The sequence below is a fragment of the Rhinoderma darwinii genome, chromosome 4 (assembly GCF_050947455.1).
Source record: "Rhinoderma darwinii isolate aRhiDar2 chromosome 4, aRhiDar2.hap1, whole genome shotgun sequence".
In the NCBI taxonomy this organism is placed as follows: Eukaryota; Metazoa; Chordata; class Amphibia; order Anura; family Rhinodermatidae; genus Rhinoderma; species Rhinoderma darwinii.
Window position 1 is genome coordinate 390,534,925 of NC_134690.1, and position 19,159 is coordinate 390,554,083.

At 41.3% G+C, this 19,159-nt stretch overlaps 1 protein-coding gene across 2 annotated transcripts in view; it reads right to left on the reverse strand.

Annotated features, from left to right (window-relative positions):
* LOC142761407 (spermatogenesis-associated protein 7 homolog) overlaps window positions 1-17,984 on the reverse strand; it is a 141,512-nt gene extending 123,528 nt beyond the window's left edge. For both annotated transcript variants that reach the window (XM_075864596.1, XM_075864597.1), the window contains exon 1: window positions 17,914-17,984. In XM_075864596.1, coding sequence (XP_075720711.1) covers window positions 17,914-17,974 — 61 coding nt within the window. In that variant the 5' untranslated portion in view covers window positions 17,975-17,984. The remainder of the gene's footprint in view (window positions 1-17,913) is intronic.
* Between the last annotated feature and the right edge of the window lie 1,175 nt (window positions 17,985-19,159).

Genomic DNA, 19,159 nt, shown 5'->3' on the forward strand with positions numbered 1-19,159 from the left:
TCAAGAAGTTAGAACGGTTAGCGGTAGAACTGTCCTCTGGGGTAAAGTATTTCCAAAAAATTCAGGATAATCCTGGAGGAAAACCTGCTGCAGTCAGCAAGAGAACTGCAACCTGGGAAATGTATTTTCTTAGCAGAACCATGACATTTAACATAAAGCCACAGCAACAGGGGAATGGCAGATTAGGGCTGTGACAATCTCTCATTAATAATCACTAGAGCAGCCTTTCCTGTAGTAAAAACAGAACGGAAGTATGAAGAGCCATTTAAACAAACCAATAATCGGGTGAACGAGTGTTCATACGAATAGCAAACAAAAGGAGAGTTGGATCCAGCGTGATTAGAAGTTAAAATGGAACGTGGTTCCAAGTTTAATTGGGTCGGGTTAAAACAGGATCAAAAATTGAGAGAATGAAGTCCTGGAGTAGAAGGAGAGGTATTGTAGGTATAGGAAGCCTACGCGTTTCAGACGCTTCCTGCGTCCTTAATCATGGCTGAGGTTTCACGTTCATTGACCCATATAAACAGAACAGAGATCAGCCAACGAACAAGCCAACACTTGTGCCTTGGCTGATCGCATCTTTTATGCTGTCAAAAATATTATGGTTGTCTGCAGCACATCTCGCTGTACAGGAGATGGGCTGCTGACAATAGGTAACTGTGTGAGGACCGAATGATCGCATTAGTCGTTCGACCCCAGACAGTTTACATCGGCCCATGTAGAGGCATTTTAATCGAGTACCGATCGACCTGTTACTAACGACGATCGGCGCTCATTGTGGGCATGTAAACCCACCTTAAGAGTCCAATTCAGGAACATACATAGCGATAAAGGCGCCCCATGGCAAAGATTTACATTTCACCCATTTTTAGTGCTGGTTAACACCAATATCGCGCTCCTAACCACCTGGGACATGAGGGCTTGGTGCTTGTTTGCCCCAACTCCTTTACATTATTTTTGGGTTAATTCCCAACACCCTTTTTTTCCGAATATTATTGAGCCTATTAAATAACGGATGAAGCCAACCTGGGCTGGGCCCCCTCTCTCCAGGGGCCCTAGAGAAGCTACATGGGCTCTTTCTATGGTACACATACTACAACTTCCAGCATATACTATATATATTTATTTGGGCATTTCATGTTCAGGGTTTCTTCGATCCATGCTGCAATTTTGGTTTGTTAACTTCCAGCATGTCCTAGTCAGACATTAATGCATTAAAAGAAAAGGACCCCACAGAGGAGGAACCCTGTACAAGTTCTCCCCACCCAATGGAAACAGGGATAAAACCAACCCAACGGAGGACCCTATCTCAATAGGGAGTGCAGGAATTTCCATTGTGGTATGGTAACTTGGCTCATGCCAAAATGTTAGACTTCAACTATCCAGATACTTGTGTTTGCTTTTATAATTAAACATACCCGACTTAGCAACAACAAGTAATATTTGGATTCTCCTTTGAATAATGGATCAGCATTTCCAGTTTACTCGCAGCCGAGAACTCAGATAAATGGCTTCATGCCAGAACCAACAAGCGTTCTGCCGACATGTTGTTTTGTTACACGGAAACATTACAGGTTTATCTGTGAACTTCAGAGTGCCCGGCTGCTGTAAAGTGCAGCAATAACATCTTACTTTCCATGTATTCCTAACATTTTTGCTGAATTTCTCCTGATGGAGGACAAGAAACCGTTATTGAAGGTAATGAAATTAATGGATGCTTCTCAAGAGAGTTTTGTGCTGGTGGTAAAAGCTATTTCTCACCATACTGCTGAACTCGCTGTTCTTTTCAGCCTCTTAATATCCTTCTCGAGAAGTCATCTAATGATGTGAATTTAAAAAAGAAACATAAAAAGACCTTGAATTTTACAAATTAGAACTCTATAAATAAAGCTGAAGGCCTTTAACAATGATCATATTTGTGAATAATAAAAAATAAGATGTAAAAAAATAAAAATTTACTACATAAAAACACATTTTTGCACATTATGGTTGTCCCAGCTCGGCATTTTAGAGAAGTTTTTGATCTTTTATCAAGTCACCAACCAACAACCCTGGTCTTATCGCATATTACAGAGTTATTTGCCCACTTGGAAAGGTACCAACCAGAAATGTGTGTGCTCCTTCTACTGGGACTATATAGCAATACATAAAAAGAAACAGATGTAAAAAATAACTAAAAGTTTTGGTTAAAGGCTATGTACACCTTTGAAATAATTATATATATCTTTCTAATAAAAATGTTATGTGCTTAGATGTGATCGGTAACAGCTCGATCCTGCTTGTCAGAGACACCCAGGACCTGCTGACACTGAACCCGTCAGTGCTGTTGACCTGGCAGATACAGGTTTCAGTGCTAGATACAGATGCTCTGTATACAGGATACAAAGTAGCTGTATCTCAAAAAGTAAGAATAACCCTTTAGCAAAAAACACACTGATCGACATTTATATATATATATATATATATATATATATATATATATACACACACACTTATAAATCTTTTCGAATATATTACTTAGTCCAAGGATCAGGACTACTTGCTGGGCACCCATACATTGGTTCGTTGTGAGTGCTGCTGATTTCTGTTTTGCCTTTTCTACGCACACACACACACACACACACACACACACACACACACACATATATATAACATTTCAAAGTTGTACACAGGCTTTAAGTTGTAATATTAGGTTGGAACCTGGCGTAGCACTTGGATCCTTAGTACTAATCAAACCAATGTAGTATCTATATTGTGGGTGCTTCCCTCCGTCCACACTAACGCTGTATTCCGTTTTATCGGGGCTCCAGTGTTTGACGGCAAAAATTCTGTAGTCTACAGCGCTATTGTTGCCCTCAAAAACACTAAAATACCAATAGATAGATGACCGACCCCATTACAAGTCAGTGGGTTTAAATCAGTCAGTCAGAATTCTCTAAGATCTATTTGAAACTGATCCACTATACCGGTCATGGTCCCGTTAAATATAGGAGCCATGACGATGACAATTTGATAGTTGAAAGTGCACCTAACGTTGAAGATGCACTTTAAGTTCTACTGAACAACCTTTTTGTTCAATCATCTCATTGGATTATTTTAAGAATGGTCCCAATACTTGAAAAATAGACTGAATGGATGGTTGACTTGTGTTTCGATAGTTCATCTACTAATACTCTGGGTAGTTTGTTCAAATGTTTGTTTGAATAGGAATACCATACTGGTGCAGTAGAGCTCTGCACTGCACTCATGAAAAATATGGTTATGTGCCTTGTCAATTGGAATGGGCTGAAGGTAAACTTGTCACCCTATAGGCTTGTGCCTCGCTATCTAATTATGCACAGTACAATACTATATGGAACCATAGAAGAAGTCAACAATTAGGAGACCAGTCTTGGAAGCATTATCTTGTATAGAACAAAGACATGAATTAAGTATGGACCTGGAGGTAGAGTCTTTGGATTATTCTGTCAAGCAAGATCTTTTGAGTAAAATTCCACATGATTGGCCTTCAGAGAAGAATACATCATGGCTATAGCCAGAGGGGTAAAAAAGGTTCAGGACGTCAATGAAAAATCTCTAATATGGCCCCCTATTAATTGAACTGCTGTTCTATTATGTGGCAGAGGAGCTGTTGGGTCCATCAAATAAGGCCCGGGAGCAATCTTAATGCTGAAGGACTACATAAAGGGTGTCCATATATTTGCCTCAAGCACGTGTTTTCCAGCAATGCCATGGACTCTTCTATCATACTTCACCACCAAAAATATTCACATAATCCCCTGGCCCATAATACAAGGGGTTGGAGGAAAAAAAAAAGTTTGCCATTGAGTTTGAATGCAGTTTCCTTCCAATCAATAGAAAGTTATCTTTCTGTAAATCAGAGGGTCAGAAAGAGTTGCCTGAGACTCAAAAACACCCTAAGGCCCTATGCACATGAACGTAAAAATCGTCCTATCTTTTGCTTTTCACGGACCATGCTCCCATACTTTATATGGGAGCATAACCCGCAAATGCGGGTGGCTGTCCGCGGTCATCGGCGGCCGATTACAGGCACGGCCGTGTGTATGGGGCCAGGGGCGTAGCTAGAGGCTCATGGGCCCCGATGCAAAAATTCTCACTGGGCCCCCCCCGCAAACTTCTCATGGCCGACGGTCCGCTTTCAGCTGCATCGCTGGGTCTCCTAAGTGACCCAACAATGCAGCACTAGCAGCCTGGGGCGTCACTAAGGCTGGGTTCACACACCCTATTTACGGACGTAATTCGGGCGTTTTAGCATTGAATTACGTCCGAAAATGCGGCTCAAAAGCGTCGGCAAACATCTGCCCATTCATTTGAATGGGTCTTACGATGTTCTGTGCCGACGGTCATTTTTTTTTACGCGTCGCTGTCAAAAGGCGGCGCGTAAAAAAGTGCCTGTCACTTCTTCAGACGTAAATGGAGCCGTTTTCCATGGACTCCATGGAAAACCAGCTTCAGTTACTTCCGTAATGGACGCAGCAAAAGATGCCTGCACATGCCATTACGGCTGAAATTACGGTGCTGTTTTCTCCTGAAAACAGCACAGTAATTTCAGCCGTGACGGACGCTGCCGTGTGAACATACCCTCAGGGCTTAAAATGTCCGGGAAATAGCCCCAATACATATGTGTCCGCCCCAAAAAAAACTGTGTATATGAGACAGCATAGCATATCTATAGCACTACGACCCTATAAACTATGGATAGGATTAGATACAGTGGCTGAGCAGACAGTATCACACATGATAGGATTAGATACAGTGGCTCAGAAGGCAGTATCACACATGATAGGATTAGATACACAGCTCAGCAGACAGTATCACACATGATAGGATTAGATACAGTGGCCCAGCAGACAGTATCACACATGATAGGATTAGATACAGTGGCTCAGCAGACAGTACCACACATGATAGGATTAGATACAGTGGCTCAGCAGACAGTACCACACATGATAGGATTAGATACAGTGGCTCAGCAGACAGTACCACACATGATAGGATTAGATACAGTGGCTCAGCAGACAGTACTACACATGATAGGATTAGATACAGTGGCTCAGCAGACCGTATCACACATGATAGGATTAGATACAGTGGCTCAGCAGACAGTATCACACATGATCGGATTAGATATAGGGCCCAGCAGACAGTATCATACATGATTGGATTAGATACACAGCTCAGCAGACTGTATCACACATGATAGGATTAGATACAGGGCCCAGCTCGCTGACATTGCGGCTCCAGCGCTGGACCCAGGATAGGTAAGAATAATAATTTTGCTTCTTTATGTGTTACTGATTATTTTTGTGTTTGTGTTTTTTTTACAGGTTCGGTTGTTGGACTTCGGATACGAGGACTTCAATGACGGCGTTTTTTTTATTCTCAATAAAATGGTTAATGAGGGTTGTGTTTTTTTATTTCAATAAAATATTTTTTCTATGTGCTTGTATCTTTTTAAACTTTATTATCACCGCCTTAGTAATGGCCGCTGGCTGATTGACAACCTCCATTACTAAGGCGAGGCTTAATGTTAGCCGGTGCAGAGGCTACACTAACCCCCATTATTACCCCGGTACCCACCGCCACCAGGGGTACTGGGAAGAGCCGGGTACAAACCAGTACCCGACCATCTGTAGTGACGGGCAGGCACCGGTGTGGCCGCAGGCTGGTAGTATTAGGCTGGGGAAGGCCAAAAACAGTGGCCCTTCCCACCCTTGTAATGCTGCCTGCTGCTGCTGTGTTGCATCTGGCTGGTTATGAAAATTGGGGGGGACCCGACATCGTTCTTTCCAATTATTATTATTTTTTTTTTAAATGACGTGGGGTCCCCCCCATTTTCATAACCAGCCAGATACAATAAAGCAGCAGCAGGCAGCATTACAAGGATGGGAAGGGCCACTGTTTTTGGCCTTTCCCCTCCTGATAATACCGGCCTGCGGCCACCCCAGTGGCCGACCATCACTACAGATGGTCAGGTACTGGATCGTACCCGGCTCTTCCCAGCACCCCTGGTGGCGGTGGGTACCGGGGTAATAAAGGGGGTTAGTGTTAGCCTCTGCATCCGCTAACACTAAGCCCCGCCTTAGCAATGGATGCTGTCAATCAGCCGGCGGCCATTACTAAGGCGGTAGTAATATAGTTTAAAAAAAAACCACAAAGACATAGAAAAAATATTTTATTGAAATAAAAAAAACCCCACACAGCCCTCATTAACCATTTTATTAATAAAAAAAAAAGCTGTCATCGAAGTAGTCCTGGAATCCGCCGTAGTCCAACGACCGAACCTGTAAGAAAACACACAAAAAATGATTAGTAACACATGTGTTAGGGTATGTGCACACACACTAATTACGTCCGTAATTGACGGACGTATTTCGGCCGCAAGTACTGGACCAAACACAGTGCAGGGAGCCGGGCTCCTAGCGTCGTACAACTGTCCCGTACTGAAAACATGATTACAGTATGGGACAGTTGTCCTGCAGCGAGCCAGGGACTCCTAGCATCGTACATAACTATAATACTAGGAGCCCGGCTCCCTGCACTGTGTTCGGTCCGGTACTTGCGGCCGAAATATGTCCGTCAATTACGGACGTAATTAGTGTCTGTGCACATACCCTAAGGCTTAGATACAGGGCCCATGTGTGATCCTGTCTGTGGGACCCTGTATCTAAGCCTACCACAAGGTAGGCTTAGATACAGGGTCCAGCAGACAGTAATCTTATACAGTATAAGATTACTGTGTGCTGGGGCCCTGTATCTAAACCTACAGTGTGGTAGGCTTAGATACAGGGCCCAGCAGACAGGATCACGCATGGGCCATGTATCTAAGCCTACCATGTGATTGGCTTAGATACAGGGCCCAGCAGACAGGATCACACAATCTGTGATCCTGTCTCATGGGCCCCCTAAGCCTGATACATCGTAGGCTTAGGGGTTGTGCAGTCCCTAAAGATTGATGGCCTATCCACAGGATAGGCCATCAATAGCTGATGTGTCACCCGGGACCCGCAAATCAGCTGTTTTGAAGGGGCCGCAGCACTCGTACGAGAGCTGCGGCCCCTTCATTTCACAACTCGCTCACACTGTGAATCGCCGACACGGATTCACAGTGTGACCGGAATGAAGTGACAGGAATGAAGGGGAGCAGCTCTCGTACGAGTGCTGCGGCCCCTTCAAAACAGCTGATTGGCGGGTCCCGGGAGTCAGACCCCGCCTGTCAGGGCTAACCTTACCTCTGCTGCGATCCGGAACCAGGAAGGTAAGTAAAGTATGTTACTATAGTAACAGGGGCCCGCGGCCCGAGTTACTATAGTAACTTTTTATTGATGTGGTGCGGGGGGCCGTGGGCCCCCCTGGCTTCGGGGCCCGGTCGCAATTGCGACCGCTGCGACCCCTATAGCTACGCCAGTGTATGGGGCCTTACTCAACATCTCCAGCTCCGGACACAAAGAAGTCTTATCTTATGGTTCCTCTATAGGCCCTTTCCTCACAACATCTGATTGAGGGGCCTTATAGCTTTGAGAGCTTGGGGCAGGGGTTAGTACTATTAGTGATAGTAATATACTATTATATCACTATTATATTAATATACAGCTTCCTCAAATAACCAGATATATATGAAGCCTGGAAAATTGTGATATTTTTTTTATTGGAGCAATATATAAAACGGAGAGCACTTTACCAATCCTGAACCGGGGAAAGAAGGGTCAAAATTAACAATAGTGTTTTGTTAGACAGAATCCAAAAGGAAGTGCTGAAAAGAAGAAACTTGTTTTCTCAGTGTAAGAAATGAGGCCGCTAGCGCCTGAACTAATAAAAGTGAGATGCGACAACAGTACAAGCGCTACCTGGAGAATCACTGCCCCGGGGACACTTCCTCACAGGAGAAGATGGACATGACGGGTCTGAGGTAGCAAAATCAAATAACCCCTAGTATTTTGTTGACATGTACAGCGGCGTATGCACCAAGTCATTAATATTCCCACATGTGCTTATATTATAAAACAGATGGACAGATACTGTATATACTTTATTCTGCCTGAGGTAAATGTGATATACTACTGGTACCTACCGCAGCCTGTACGCAATGTGCCCTTTTCTAATATGGCGCTATAGGTCGGCATGTGTACTTTCAGATATGTGCTTTTACATGGGGTGGACAACTACTGGCTATGATTTTAGCCATGTATATGGGGTTTCTAAAAGAGTTGAGATCCGATTATCTTTTATACATAAAGTCAATGATTTAATACATACATCTGTATATTAACGCTCACAATTTATGACACTGCTGAGTTTTTGTTTCTTAAATATTTTTATGATAGTTTCTTTTTAAAATAAATTAAATACTAGTTGGACACTGCTTTACATTGCTTGAGTAGAAACGTCTCAGAGGTGAATCAAGTGATTCACGACAAATTGGATATTTTGGAGTTCTGTCTTCCATATGTATTCTCTATCTCAAAGAGTTAGATACAGTTTGGTGAGATGTGCACATGTTAAGCCTTACAGATAGATGATAGATAGATAGATAGATAGATAGATAGATAGATAGATAGATAGATAGATAGATAGATAGATAGATAGATAGATAGAGAACACAGAAGTTTGAACAACACATTCCAACAAAATGGAACAAAACGTGTATACAGGTGAAAGAACGCCTGTGACTGCAAATATACAGCACACAAGAAAATGGCGACAGTACACTGCCAACACTAATGCCACCTAAGCCACTAAATATAAATAAATATGCATTACTGCTAAATCTACTTACAATAAGGAGGTTCTTAGCGCACATATTGATCAAATTGTGTGAGCCCATCTGCCACGACAAGGCGACCTCTATAGGTGGGAACCTATGCTGCACATACACCCTTAACTGGGACTAAGCCTACATATATCTGGGGATGGTGGGAACTAGCATTAAACTAATTAAATCCCCCAGGGCAGAATGGGGGGAGTGCAAGATGAAAAAATGGAGGCAGTCACTAACCACACATATATTAGTGTTCGCGGTGTGCTGTCTCCATTTTCTTGTGTGCTGTATAAATTTGCAGTCACAGGCGTTCTTGCACCTGTATACACGTTTTGTTTTTGTGTTGTTCATGTGATCCATATTTGTGGGGTTAGTGATTGCCTCCATTTTTTGATCTTGCACTCCTACCATTCTGCCCTGGGTGAATTTAATTTGTTTAATGCTGGTTCCTACCATTCCCAGATATATGTAGGTTCCCACCACATAGAGGTCGCCTTGTCGTGGCAGGTGGGCTCACACAATTTGATCAAAATGTGCACTAAGAACCTCCCTATTGTAAGTAGATTTAGCAGTAATGCATATTTATTTATATTTAGTGGCTTAGGTGGCTTTAGTGTTTGCAGTGTGCTTTCGCCATTTACTTGTGTGCTGTATTAATTAGATAAATAGATATGGAATAGATAGATTTACCCTCATGATTGGTTTGATTCTGGGCTAGAAAAATGTTGTGTATGATCATGTGCCGTATAACAGAAATCGAATCACCTAGGTTCTAGCTAAGTTTGCATTCTAATTGCACTTCATTAATAAGGAAAGCACACAGGCAGACACTACAGCTCTTATGGGGTCCTTCCCCTCTGTCCATAGATATTATGAATATGCAGAGGGTACACTCTACAACATTAGCTAACCTGGGAGGGTCTGAGGGTCATACTGTACTTACACTGATGGGATAGGATGCAGTTACCCAATATATTATTTAAAGTTGCTCCTTGGTGGAACCTTAAAGTTAATTTCCCCCCTTGGACGACATTAAGTATTTTTGTACTCTAAATAGGTCCAAAATTCGGTAGAGATTAATGTCTTAATATATTTTTGTAGCGATCAAGGCGCAGGTTTTCTAATGCACAGATCCAATTCCTCTGCATAGACATAGTTAAATGATAAAAATTTGTCTGCCTGTAGCCACCACTAGGGGGAGCTAAGGAGCTTACTGCACACTATTTTATTATTGAGTTCAATGTATAAGTTCCTTAGCTCCCCTTAGTGGTGACTAAAGGCAGCAAAAATTTTATTATTTAACTTTATATCTATGCAGGGAATTTGGAACTTATTATCAGGAAAACTGAGCTTGGACCGCTATAAAGATATATTACGAAATTAATCAGTACAGGTGAACAATCACTTTGAGGCTTTTTTCTCTGCAGCAAGGAATTGTTGGAAAGAAATTTACACAAATTAAGTAAACCCCATGCTGATTGTGCTTTAGCCGGACTAAACATAAGATCTGAGCTGCAATTCTACCAAGTGCGTCATCGTGCTATGTCACGCTTCTCCTCCTGTGATACATTTCACATTTATGCTCTATAAGATCAAATAATACATTTTAGTTTAAGAACTTCCCACGGGCTTTAGTAACTCTGCTTATTCACCAGCAGTCGTCTGTCAGTTAATATTTGTCATACTTGTGTTATCATGGCTTAATAGGCAGGAAATGACCCGGTAAATGGGGAACAACACAGCCTTCTCTGCAATCCAACTGGCTTAATAGGAAATTTATTTTGTTTCCTGTGTAGAGAGAGCCTGCAGGTTCAGAATACAGAGTCACTTATATTCTAGCAGTACATAGGTGGACACCTCTTCTAACAAGTGCACAACTCAAGAATAGAGTCAAAAAATCTCTATCGAAAAAAGCCTAATCCATCATACTTAAAATTTCTAAATCAAAATTCTGTGCTGACTCATTTTGTATTATATTTATACTGCGGTCAAAGCCCAGTTTTTCTGAAAAATAGCTCTCTTTCTGCTAAAATTCGAACTTCCTGCAGCCACCACTAGAGGGAGCTTAAAGGGTTTTCCCATCAGAGACATTTATGACATATCCACAGGATATCCTCAGAAAAAGTGTGGTTGAACAGAAGCACATGTCTCCCAAGTTTCAATTAATATGTTCTTTTATTGGTCAAACATCCAGTAAAAAATGGCTACGTTTCGACCCGTGACAAGTGGAGGGTCTTTCTCGAGCCACGAGTCGAAACGTTGCCATTTTTTACTGGATGTTTGACCAATAAAGGAACATATTGATTGAAATTTTGGAGACGTGTGCTGCTGTTAAACCATGCTTTTTCTGAGGATTACATTAGACTGGGTTTGTCTGATATTACAGTGTGACACCGCTCCTGATACCGGGATTTGTGCTGCTTCAAATATTTTATTTTTTGGATATCCACAGGATATGTCATAAATGTCAGATAGATGCGAGTCCCACCTCTGGGACCCGCACCACTCCAGAACAGGGCCCCCTACACAACATTCTACCTCTCTGTGTTGTGACTGAAGCGTGCGATTTACGTTGTTTCCATATCTCCCATAATAGTAAATGCCAGTTACGGAAGCAACGTAGCATGCGAGCTACACTATTTAAGCTTAAGGACTCCAATTTCTCATGAAACAAGTTCAATACAATATCGCGATTCGACTACAAAACTCTTGACAGGCTGCAATTCACATCACAACCACTGGGAGGCCACACATAGACACATGTAGCATATATATCTCGTGACAGAGTATCGCAAAATCATGCTTTTTTTTTTCAAGGCTGGTCACCTTGCACCACACTTCTCAGGATATGTTGAGATATGAAAAAAAGTAAGTAAGGACACATCTGTATAGGGTAAAACCATTGAATTTGTCAGAAGATGGTCAGATTTCTGTGCTCAGAGTAATGTCCACCTTGTGTACCATTCACTCAATGTAATGGAAAAGGATAAACGTTTACATTTTTGCATAAAAAATGTAATGTGTGAACTGAGCTTTAATTATATCGACAATTCTTGTTATAATTCTGACAAATAACTCCAATATCCTATTCCGATTAATTCCAGTTTTGGGCTCGGCTTTGATCTATTTGTATTTTTAGATTATTTATATGCTGAACTGCACCTTGTGTTATTTCATTATGACAGATCTAGGTTGTATGTGTAACCTGTCAGGATTTACAGTAGTTCACGAGACTCCGGACCTGCGGTTCCGCAAATAAGGTTCTTAATTAAAGTGGCGTATTAGCAAGGGACATAGACGCTACAAGGATCGCTGAGGTTACGGTGATTTAAAGGAAAGTTTTATATTTCTCTATTTTGTCCCAGTGATCCATTATTAAGGCATAAAAAAGTACATAAAAATAATAAAAATGAAAAATGGTCTCTACCAGGTCCTATTTTTATTGACGTTGTCTAGCTATCAATCATGGCAGACTCTCTTTTTTTTTTTTAAGCTGCTCAAATGCAACAAATTTCCTTCTGAATGAATAAGGTAGTAATAGTTTACTGCTGCGCTTTACAACTCACCAGGTCTACACTCTCACTGCGGAATTGGATTCATTTATCAGGACGCTCAAGGATAAATAGTGCTGGAGGATTAATATATTTTTGTAAATAATGCATGTGATTAAGCAATGATGGCTCTTTGGCTGCAATTTATGGGGGGCATGTTGAAATATCCGTTAAAGTGGCGGTTCTTACCACCCATTCTGTCTATATACTCTATCATGGCATATGGAAATAATAGAGGAGGGTCCCGCCTCTATGCGTCAGAGCGGAGAGCCGCTGAAGACATTGGCTCTGGCAGATTCGGCCTGTCCATGTATTGGTTTGTATGGCTGCCATGTAACATTACAATTCGGCTATGGCTGGCTGGAGCCTCCCATGGAGAGCACTGGGGGTTAATGGAGCCCGGCTGGCTTAAATAGAGGAAAGGCTTGTCATGTTTAAAGCATTGTTTTACAGGGTGTATATATACTGTATAAATATAATAAGTATCGTTGCAAATATTGGGGCAATTTTACTATTTTCTCCACGCATAGCAAGATGTTGTGAAATGAGAGTAGCACTTAACAAATGGTTAAAACAAGCCATGAATAAGGACGCTGCAGTCGTCCGAAACGCGTAGGCACCGCCTATATCTACAACCACCTTTCGTACCTGGAATATATTTTTCTGATTTTAATACATTTATGGAATAAAATTTGGAACGGAGCTTCCTTTTTAACCACTTTACTTGTCTTGGCGCTGGATCCACCTCTTGCATTCCTTTCTATATATCAAGGGTACCGTCAATAGTATATCGGAGATCAAAGAATTGAAAAGACCTGTTAGTCTATAGTTGTTATCCAGGTAAGGTCCCGGGGGTTACGCGCCATGTGGGAAGTGTGTTGCATGTCCAAATGTGGAAACTGCTAATATTTTACTCAATTCATGCAGGAAGAAAGAATTTAAAATCACACATTCCATTGGATGCAACACAATCGGTGTAATATATTATGCGACTTGTCCGTGTGATAAAGTCAATGTCGGACCAACATCACGCAAATTAAGACGTCGTGTGGGAGAACATGTCTGGGATATTTTTTGGAGCTGTTTTTCTATAGAGTCAATGAAAAACGGCTCCAAAAAACGGCTCAAGAAGTGACATGCACTTCTTTTTCGCGGCCGTGTTTTTTACACGGCCGTTTTTAAAAACAGCCGCCTTCAAAATCGGACCGTCGGAACAGAACAACGTTTTTTCCATTGAAATCAATGGGCAGATGTTTGGAGGCGTTTTGCTTCCGATCTGTCAGCCGAAAATAAGCCGTGTGAACATAGCCTTAACATTTTCAGGTTAGAGGGATTGACCGTGTACTAATTAATGGCAGGGGAGGCGATTGGAAGCGAATTTTGGACCAGAAAGAGGCCAGGTGGATTCATATACTTGATACTGCTTCCCTTAAAGGATTAAAAGAAAAAAATTGTTTTGCACTGTTCCTATAAATAAAGAGCCCTACGTTTTGCCACGATTTATAGAGTATTGTAACAATTTGACATTGAATGTGGTCTCTTTCTTAGTAGCTCTGTTTGTTCTGAGTATTTATAACCACTTACTGTAGGTTTGTATTTGATCTATATAATCTAGATTACCGATGCTCCATATCACCATTACCAAGGTCTTTGGAAATGAGTTGGTTTTATGTATTCTTTTAACTTTATTCTATTAATTTTTGTGTTCTGTATTTGTTATTTTCAGGTCCTACAGGTCTATACAAGTTCAATATGGCCCCTCCTGTCTTTTGTTCAACTCTGTTTCTTCTATACGTGTACGATGAAGATGGCGCAGGACTCCGATAAACATAATACCATCCACCTTTGAATATATTTTCACTTGACAATATCTCTTCTAAGATCATTATATTGGGTATTATACGTGATAAGCTGATATTTGGGTTTGGATTATTCATATCTTGGTCACCTATTAGTTTTTTATTATTTCTCACTTACTGTGTGTTCACTTATCGCTGCATGCTCACTTTTTTAGTACTATACACTATTATTTTTCTAAGTGTTTTATTAGGAAATATATCTTTTTCATGATGGTAATATGCACTAACATTTGACTGCATTGTTGCTTTTAATACTGTATTATACACTTTCTTTATGAATATACTTTCTATAACACTTTTATTATGCATTGAATAGACATGTTATATAACATTATATTGTACTGACTGTCCTTGTCAATACACTAACACTATGTGTCTATTTGTTCTTATATATAATGTATGTTGTATTATACTGTAATGATTGTGTTTTATATTAGTATATGGCTCTCTACAGATACTTTTATTCTGTCTATACTGTTGTGCTTTTATGTATAATATTGACTGCACTAAACTTCGTAGGTTTCATTGGTTCTAGTGTCAGGGGATGCTTTTTGCATCTCCGTTCTTTTCATTGGTTTATCACATGACCTCTGATGTGTTTAGGTCTCGTGTTCACTTTATCATCTATTGGCACTCTCCTGCACTAGTGCGCTTGCGCGGCTTCTTGGCCACTCTTCCATTCGCCCCTCCCGCCACCTTTGTGGTGGGGCAGGAGTCTGGGGATGGTGGCCATGTCGTCTGCGTTCCATCGCATTTCACCGGTCAGCACTTATGCATCGGTGTTGTTGTGATGCTTGGCGCTTTCTGTGCTCCCACTCGCCCGCCCCTCCCCCCGTCTGAGGGATGGACTGGTGTGATTGTGGTTAGCTGCCCCTGGTATATGCTAACTATGCAGTACCACAGGCTCACGCCGTCTGAACCTTACGTATTGCTACTGATGAGGAGTTTACCAGTTTGATTACACCTTGTAGGACTTTGAAGTTATTTATTATATATGCTACCAGATGTATGTTTTGTCTTTCATTGGTGGGTTCTGCTTTATATACTCATACATTTTGACCTTTGGTATAGCCCCCGGAAGAAGCTACATGCGAAACACGTGTTGGGGTTTGGATCCCCTTATAGCTCTGGTCTGTTTGCCTCCTTATACTTTTTTTGATCTGGCTCTCATCATATAATATAATTTTTTGGATGCTTTTTGTGTCCATTTTCACTTTGTGATACATGTACCAGTTTTCATATGCACTATTTGCACTTTAATATATGAGGCTTTGTGACCCGACTTATGTGGGAATCCTTCTTCATGGGTAATGTTACTGCCAATGTACTTGTTTTTTAAATATTTTGTCTCTCAATAAAATATTGTTTATTTTCTTCTAGAAATGGTTCATGTGTGATTTCTTATATAGGTGTTCAAGGGGCGTGGCTTAGCAAAAAGTAGGCATGGCTTAAAATTGAACACCGTACGGCACAACTACGCCAACATTTTGGCATAAAAAACTGGCATAGACTAAGCCAACTAATAGAGGGTATAAGGAAGAGGAAAGTTTCTAGCAAGATGATCCAAATTTATCATTTATCATGCACCTTGATTGCCTTGTCTAAGTTTATGCTGTCTAAAACTTTAACAATATTAGTAATTCTGTCCCAGTGTATAACTTATATTGTGCAGCACATATTATAGCTTAGATCTCATTTCAGATTTTGCTCCTTTTTATAGGGGTTGTCCTGTATGGACTATCCATTCCTGTAATAAGAGTCCTCGGTCAAGAAAGTTGACAAGTTTGTCACGTTGGTGGGTCAAGCTATCAGCTGTAATCTGTGCAAGTGTTTTATTCCCCTGTGTACCGCAAGGGAAAGGAAGCTTTTCACCGTACCCTTATACTACGCAGACATACCAGTGGGAGATGATTTGGTGGCCACCCTCTGTACTGTGAGGGTCTGCATCGGGGGATTACACTCTATTAACTCACAATTCCCTAATAGGGTACTTGAAATGGAAATAAGAATTCTGATGACAGTCACATCGCTAACAGTTAACATAAACAGGGTTAATTTCTTTGTACAAATTACCTCTAAGAATACAAATCATCTGAATAAGACCTATACAGACACTGAACAAGCAGGGAATGCTGTGAGGGAAACCCCACAATAATGCTAGAGCTTGTAGAACAATAACACACTGACAGAGAAGGTTGAACAGCAATGGTTCACTGACGTGAATTTCTAGAATAGTGTCACATTGAACCCTTGGTTTCTAGAATAATGGCACACTGATACTTTGAGTCTTGAAACTACGGAACACTGAGCCCTGGTGCCAACTGAGGTTGTAAAACAATGGAAGACTGACATGGTGGCGGTCCTAAATCTATGGAACACTGACACTAGAGGTACTAGAACAATGGCATATTAAGACAAGGGGGTTCTAGAATAATGGAACATTGACACTTTTGGATTTCAAAACAATGGAACACTGACACTTCTAGAACAATGAGACACTGACACTTGAGAGTTCTAGAACTCATACTCGGAATGTTCGAGGACAATGGAACAATGACACTTGGGGCTCCTAGAACAACAGAACACTGACACTAGGGGTCCTAGAACAATGAAACACTGAGACTAGGGAGGTTCTAGAACAATGGAACACTGGCACTGTGAGGTGTTTAAACAATAGATCACTGACACTTGGGCGTCCTAGGGTTTATACTCTGAATGTTCTAGAACAATAAGACACTGACATTTAGAGCCCTAGAGCTTATACACGGAATGTTCTAGGATGGTAGAACACTGACCTTTGGAGGGTCCTAGAACAATGAAACACTCACTCTTGGGGGTACTAGAACAATGGAACACTAACCTTTGGATATTCTAGAACAATAGAACACTGACACTTGGGCGTCCTAGAACTTATACTCCGAATGTTCTAGGACGGTGTAACACTGACCTTCAGAGGTCCTAGAACAATGAAACACTCACTCTTGGGGGTACTAGAACAATGGAACACTAACCTTTGGTTATTCTAGAACAGTGGAACTCTGACACTTGGGGGTCCTAAAATGATGCCACGCTGATATATTACATAAGTGACGAGCAACTGTGTTGTACAAACTAAGAGGAGGAGGAGGGGGATAGAGGAGTCCTGACCAAAGAAGGTAATTTTTAATGGAAACCTCTGGCCTGCTTTTTGGTACGGGCGTGATCAGCACCATTAAAGTTGTTCCCCATTATACACCTGTATGGCATGTTTAATAAGGATCAGTGGAAGTCCAACTAATGGAGCTCTCCTCGATAATGTGAATAGGGTCCTGTGGGCAGAGAGGTGGCTGTACATGTGCTTGCTTGTTTTTCCCCATTATAGTGATTGGACACATGTATGCTCAATAGTTTCCATATCTTTTACAATCTAGAATGAAGAGTGGCGGCTTAAGGCTTATAGTAGGAGCTGCAGGGCCTAGGGGTGGGTCATCACACAGGGATTTATTCCTTGGTTTTCTTTAAATCCATGTGTCATGCCCTCACCCCCGGGCCCCTTACTAGGCATAACATAGTGTATACGTTTTGCCTGGAATGTTCCTTTAAGGTATCAAATTTAATAAGTGGGTGCAGAAATAAAATTTGCTTGGCGGCCCATAGAAGATATGATGTTTAGTACATACAAACTACATGTACTTTCTATATATTACTCAAAACTTCACATTTCATTTTGATGACAAATACTTACGGCTGCTTTTTATGCTCATGTGTCCTTTGAACGGTCCCGTCATTGAATACCTTGGGATCATTACTGATGGTATTTCTGACAATAAAACAAGCAGACACATGTCAAAGCACAAATCTATAAATTTATATCAATGTATTGTCTGAACTTTGAAGTAATAAAAAACTAGCAAAGATAAAATTTGACATCATCAAACTCCTATCCTCTTCATGACTACATCACTGTGCATGTTCTTACCACCCACAAGAGGGACACGACTTCTGGGGGACTCATAGCAGTCCTATGGGCAGCCTCTATGGTACGTACGACCTTGCCTATTAGGGAATTCTGAATTATTAGACGGGTGAATGTCCTTCGGGACCAACATCGATTAGCTGGAGCAAAGAGGAGTTTCACAAAAGCATCTCTCTTGAGTACTAGGCAATGACAGCTCATGTAATACTTAATTTCCCCTGTAGTGGCGCTGCAGGAGAATTTAACACCCTTGCAGATTACAGATGATCTCTGAGGGTACCAGCAATGGAACAACCAACCTGTGATCAACTTTTTTTTGAGGGACCTTTCTAACAAAAAGGGATTTTCTAAAGCTGAGAACTCCTTAAAGAGGTATTCAGCCTGCAACATTTTTCACCTATCTACAGTGAAAAAATGCTATATCGGTAGGGGTCCAAACGCTGGGACCCGCACCAATAGCTGGAACGGGGGACACTGTTCCTCCCAGTCGCAAGACGGTAGCTAGGAGGCGTTTGAGTGAAGAGGAGGCTGTGCATGTGCGGTGCCGCTCCTTTCATACTTTCTGAGGCTGACGGAAATAGTTGAGAACATCGCTCGGTGGGGGTCCCAGTGGTCGGACCCCCACCGATCTAGCATTTTTCACCTATCCAGTGGACAGAATATCCCTTTAAAGCTCTAAGGCTATATTAACACATCGTTAATTTTTTTTTTCAAATTTTGTTGCAAATTTTTGAACTTTGTCTTTGGCTCTGAAAACTGTAACAAATAGGAATATGTGAACATAGTCTAATGCACTAGGCCAGTGTTTCTCAACTCCTGTGCAGCGTTCATTGCCTTTTTATATATTATTCAATGTATGCTTACTGTGCTCTCACGCATTATATTTAAGTAACTGTACTATGTTACATTCTTATACCACTTCTGGAATAAACCAGTAGGACTTTTGACATTGGGTGGAGTAACCCTTCAAAAGTCACTAAACCAAAATATCTGATGTAAGAATTTCTCTAAGCTG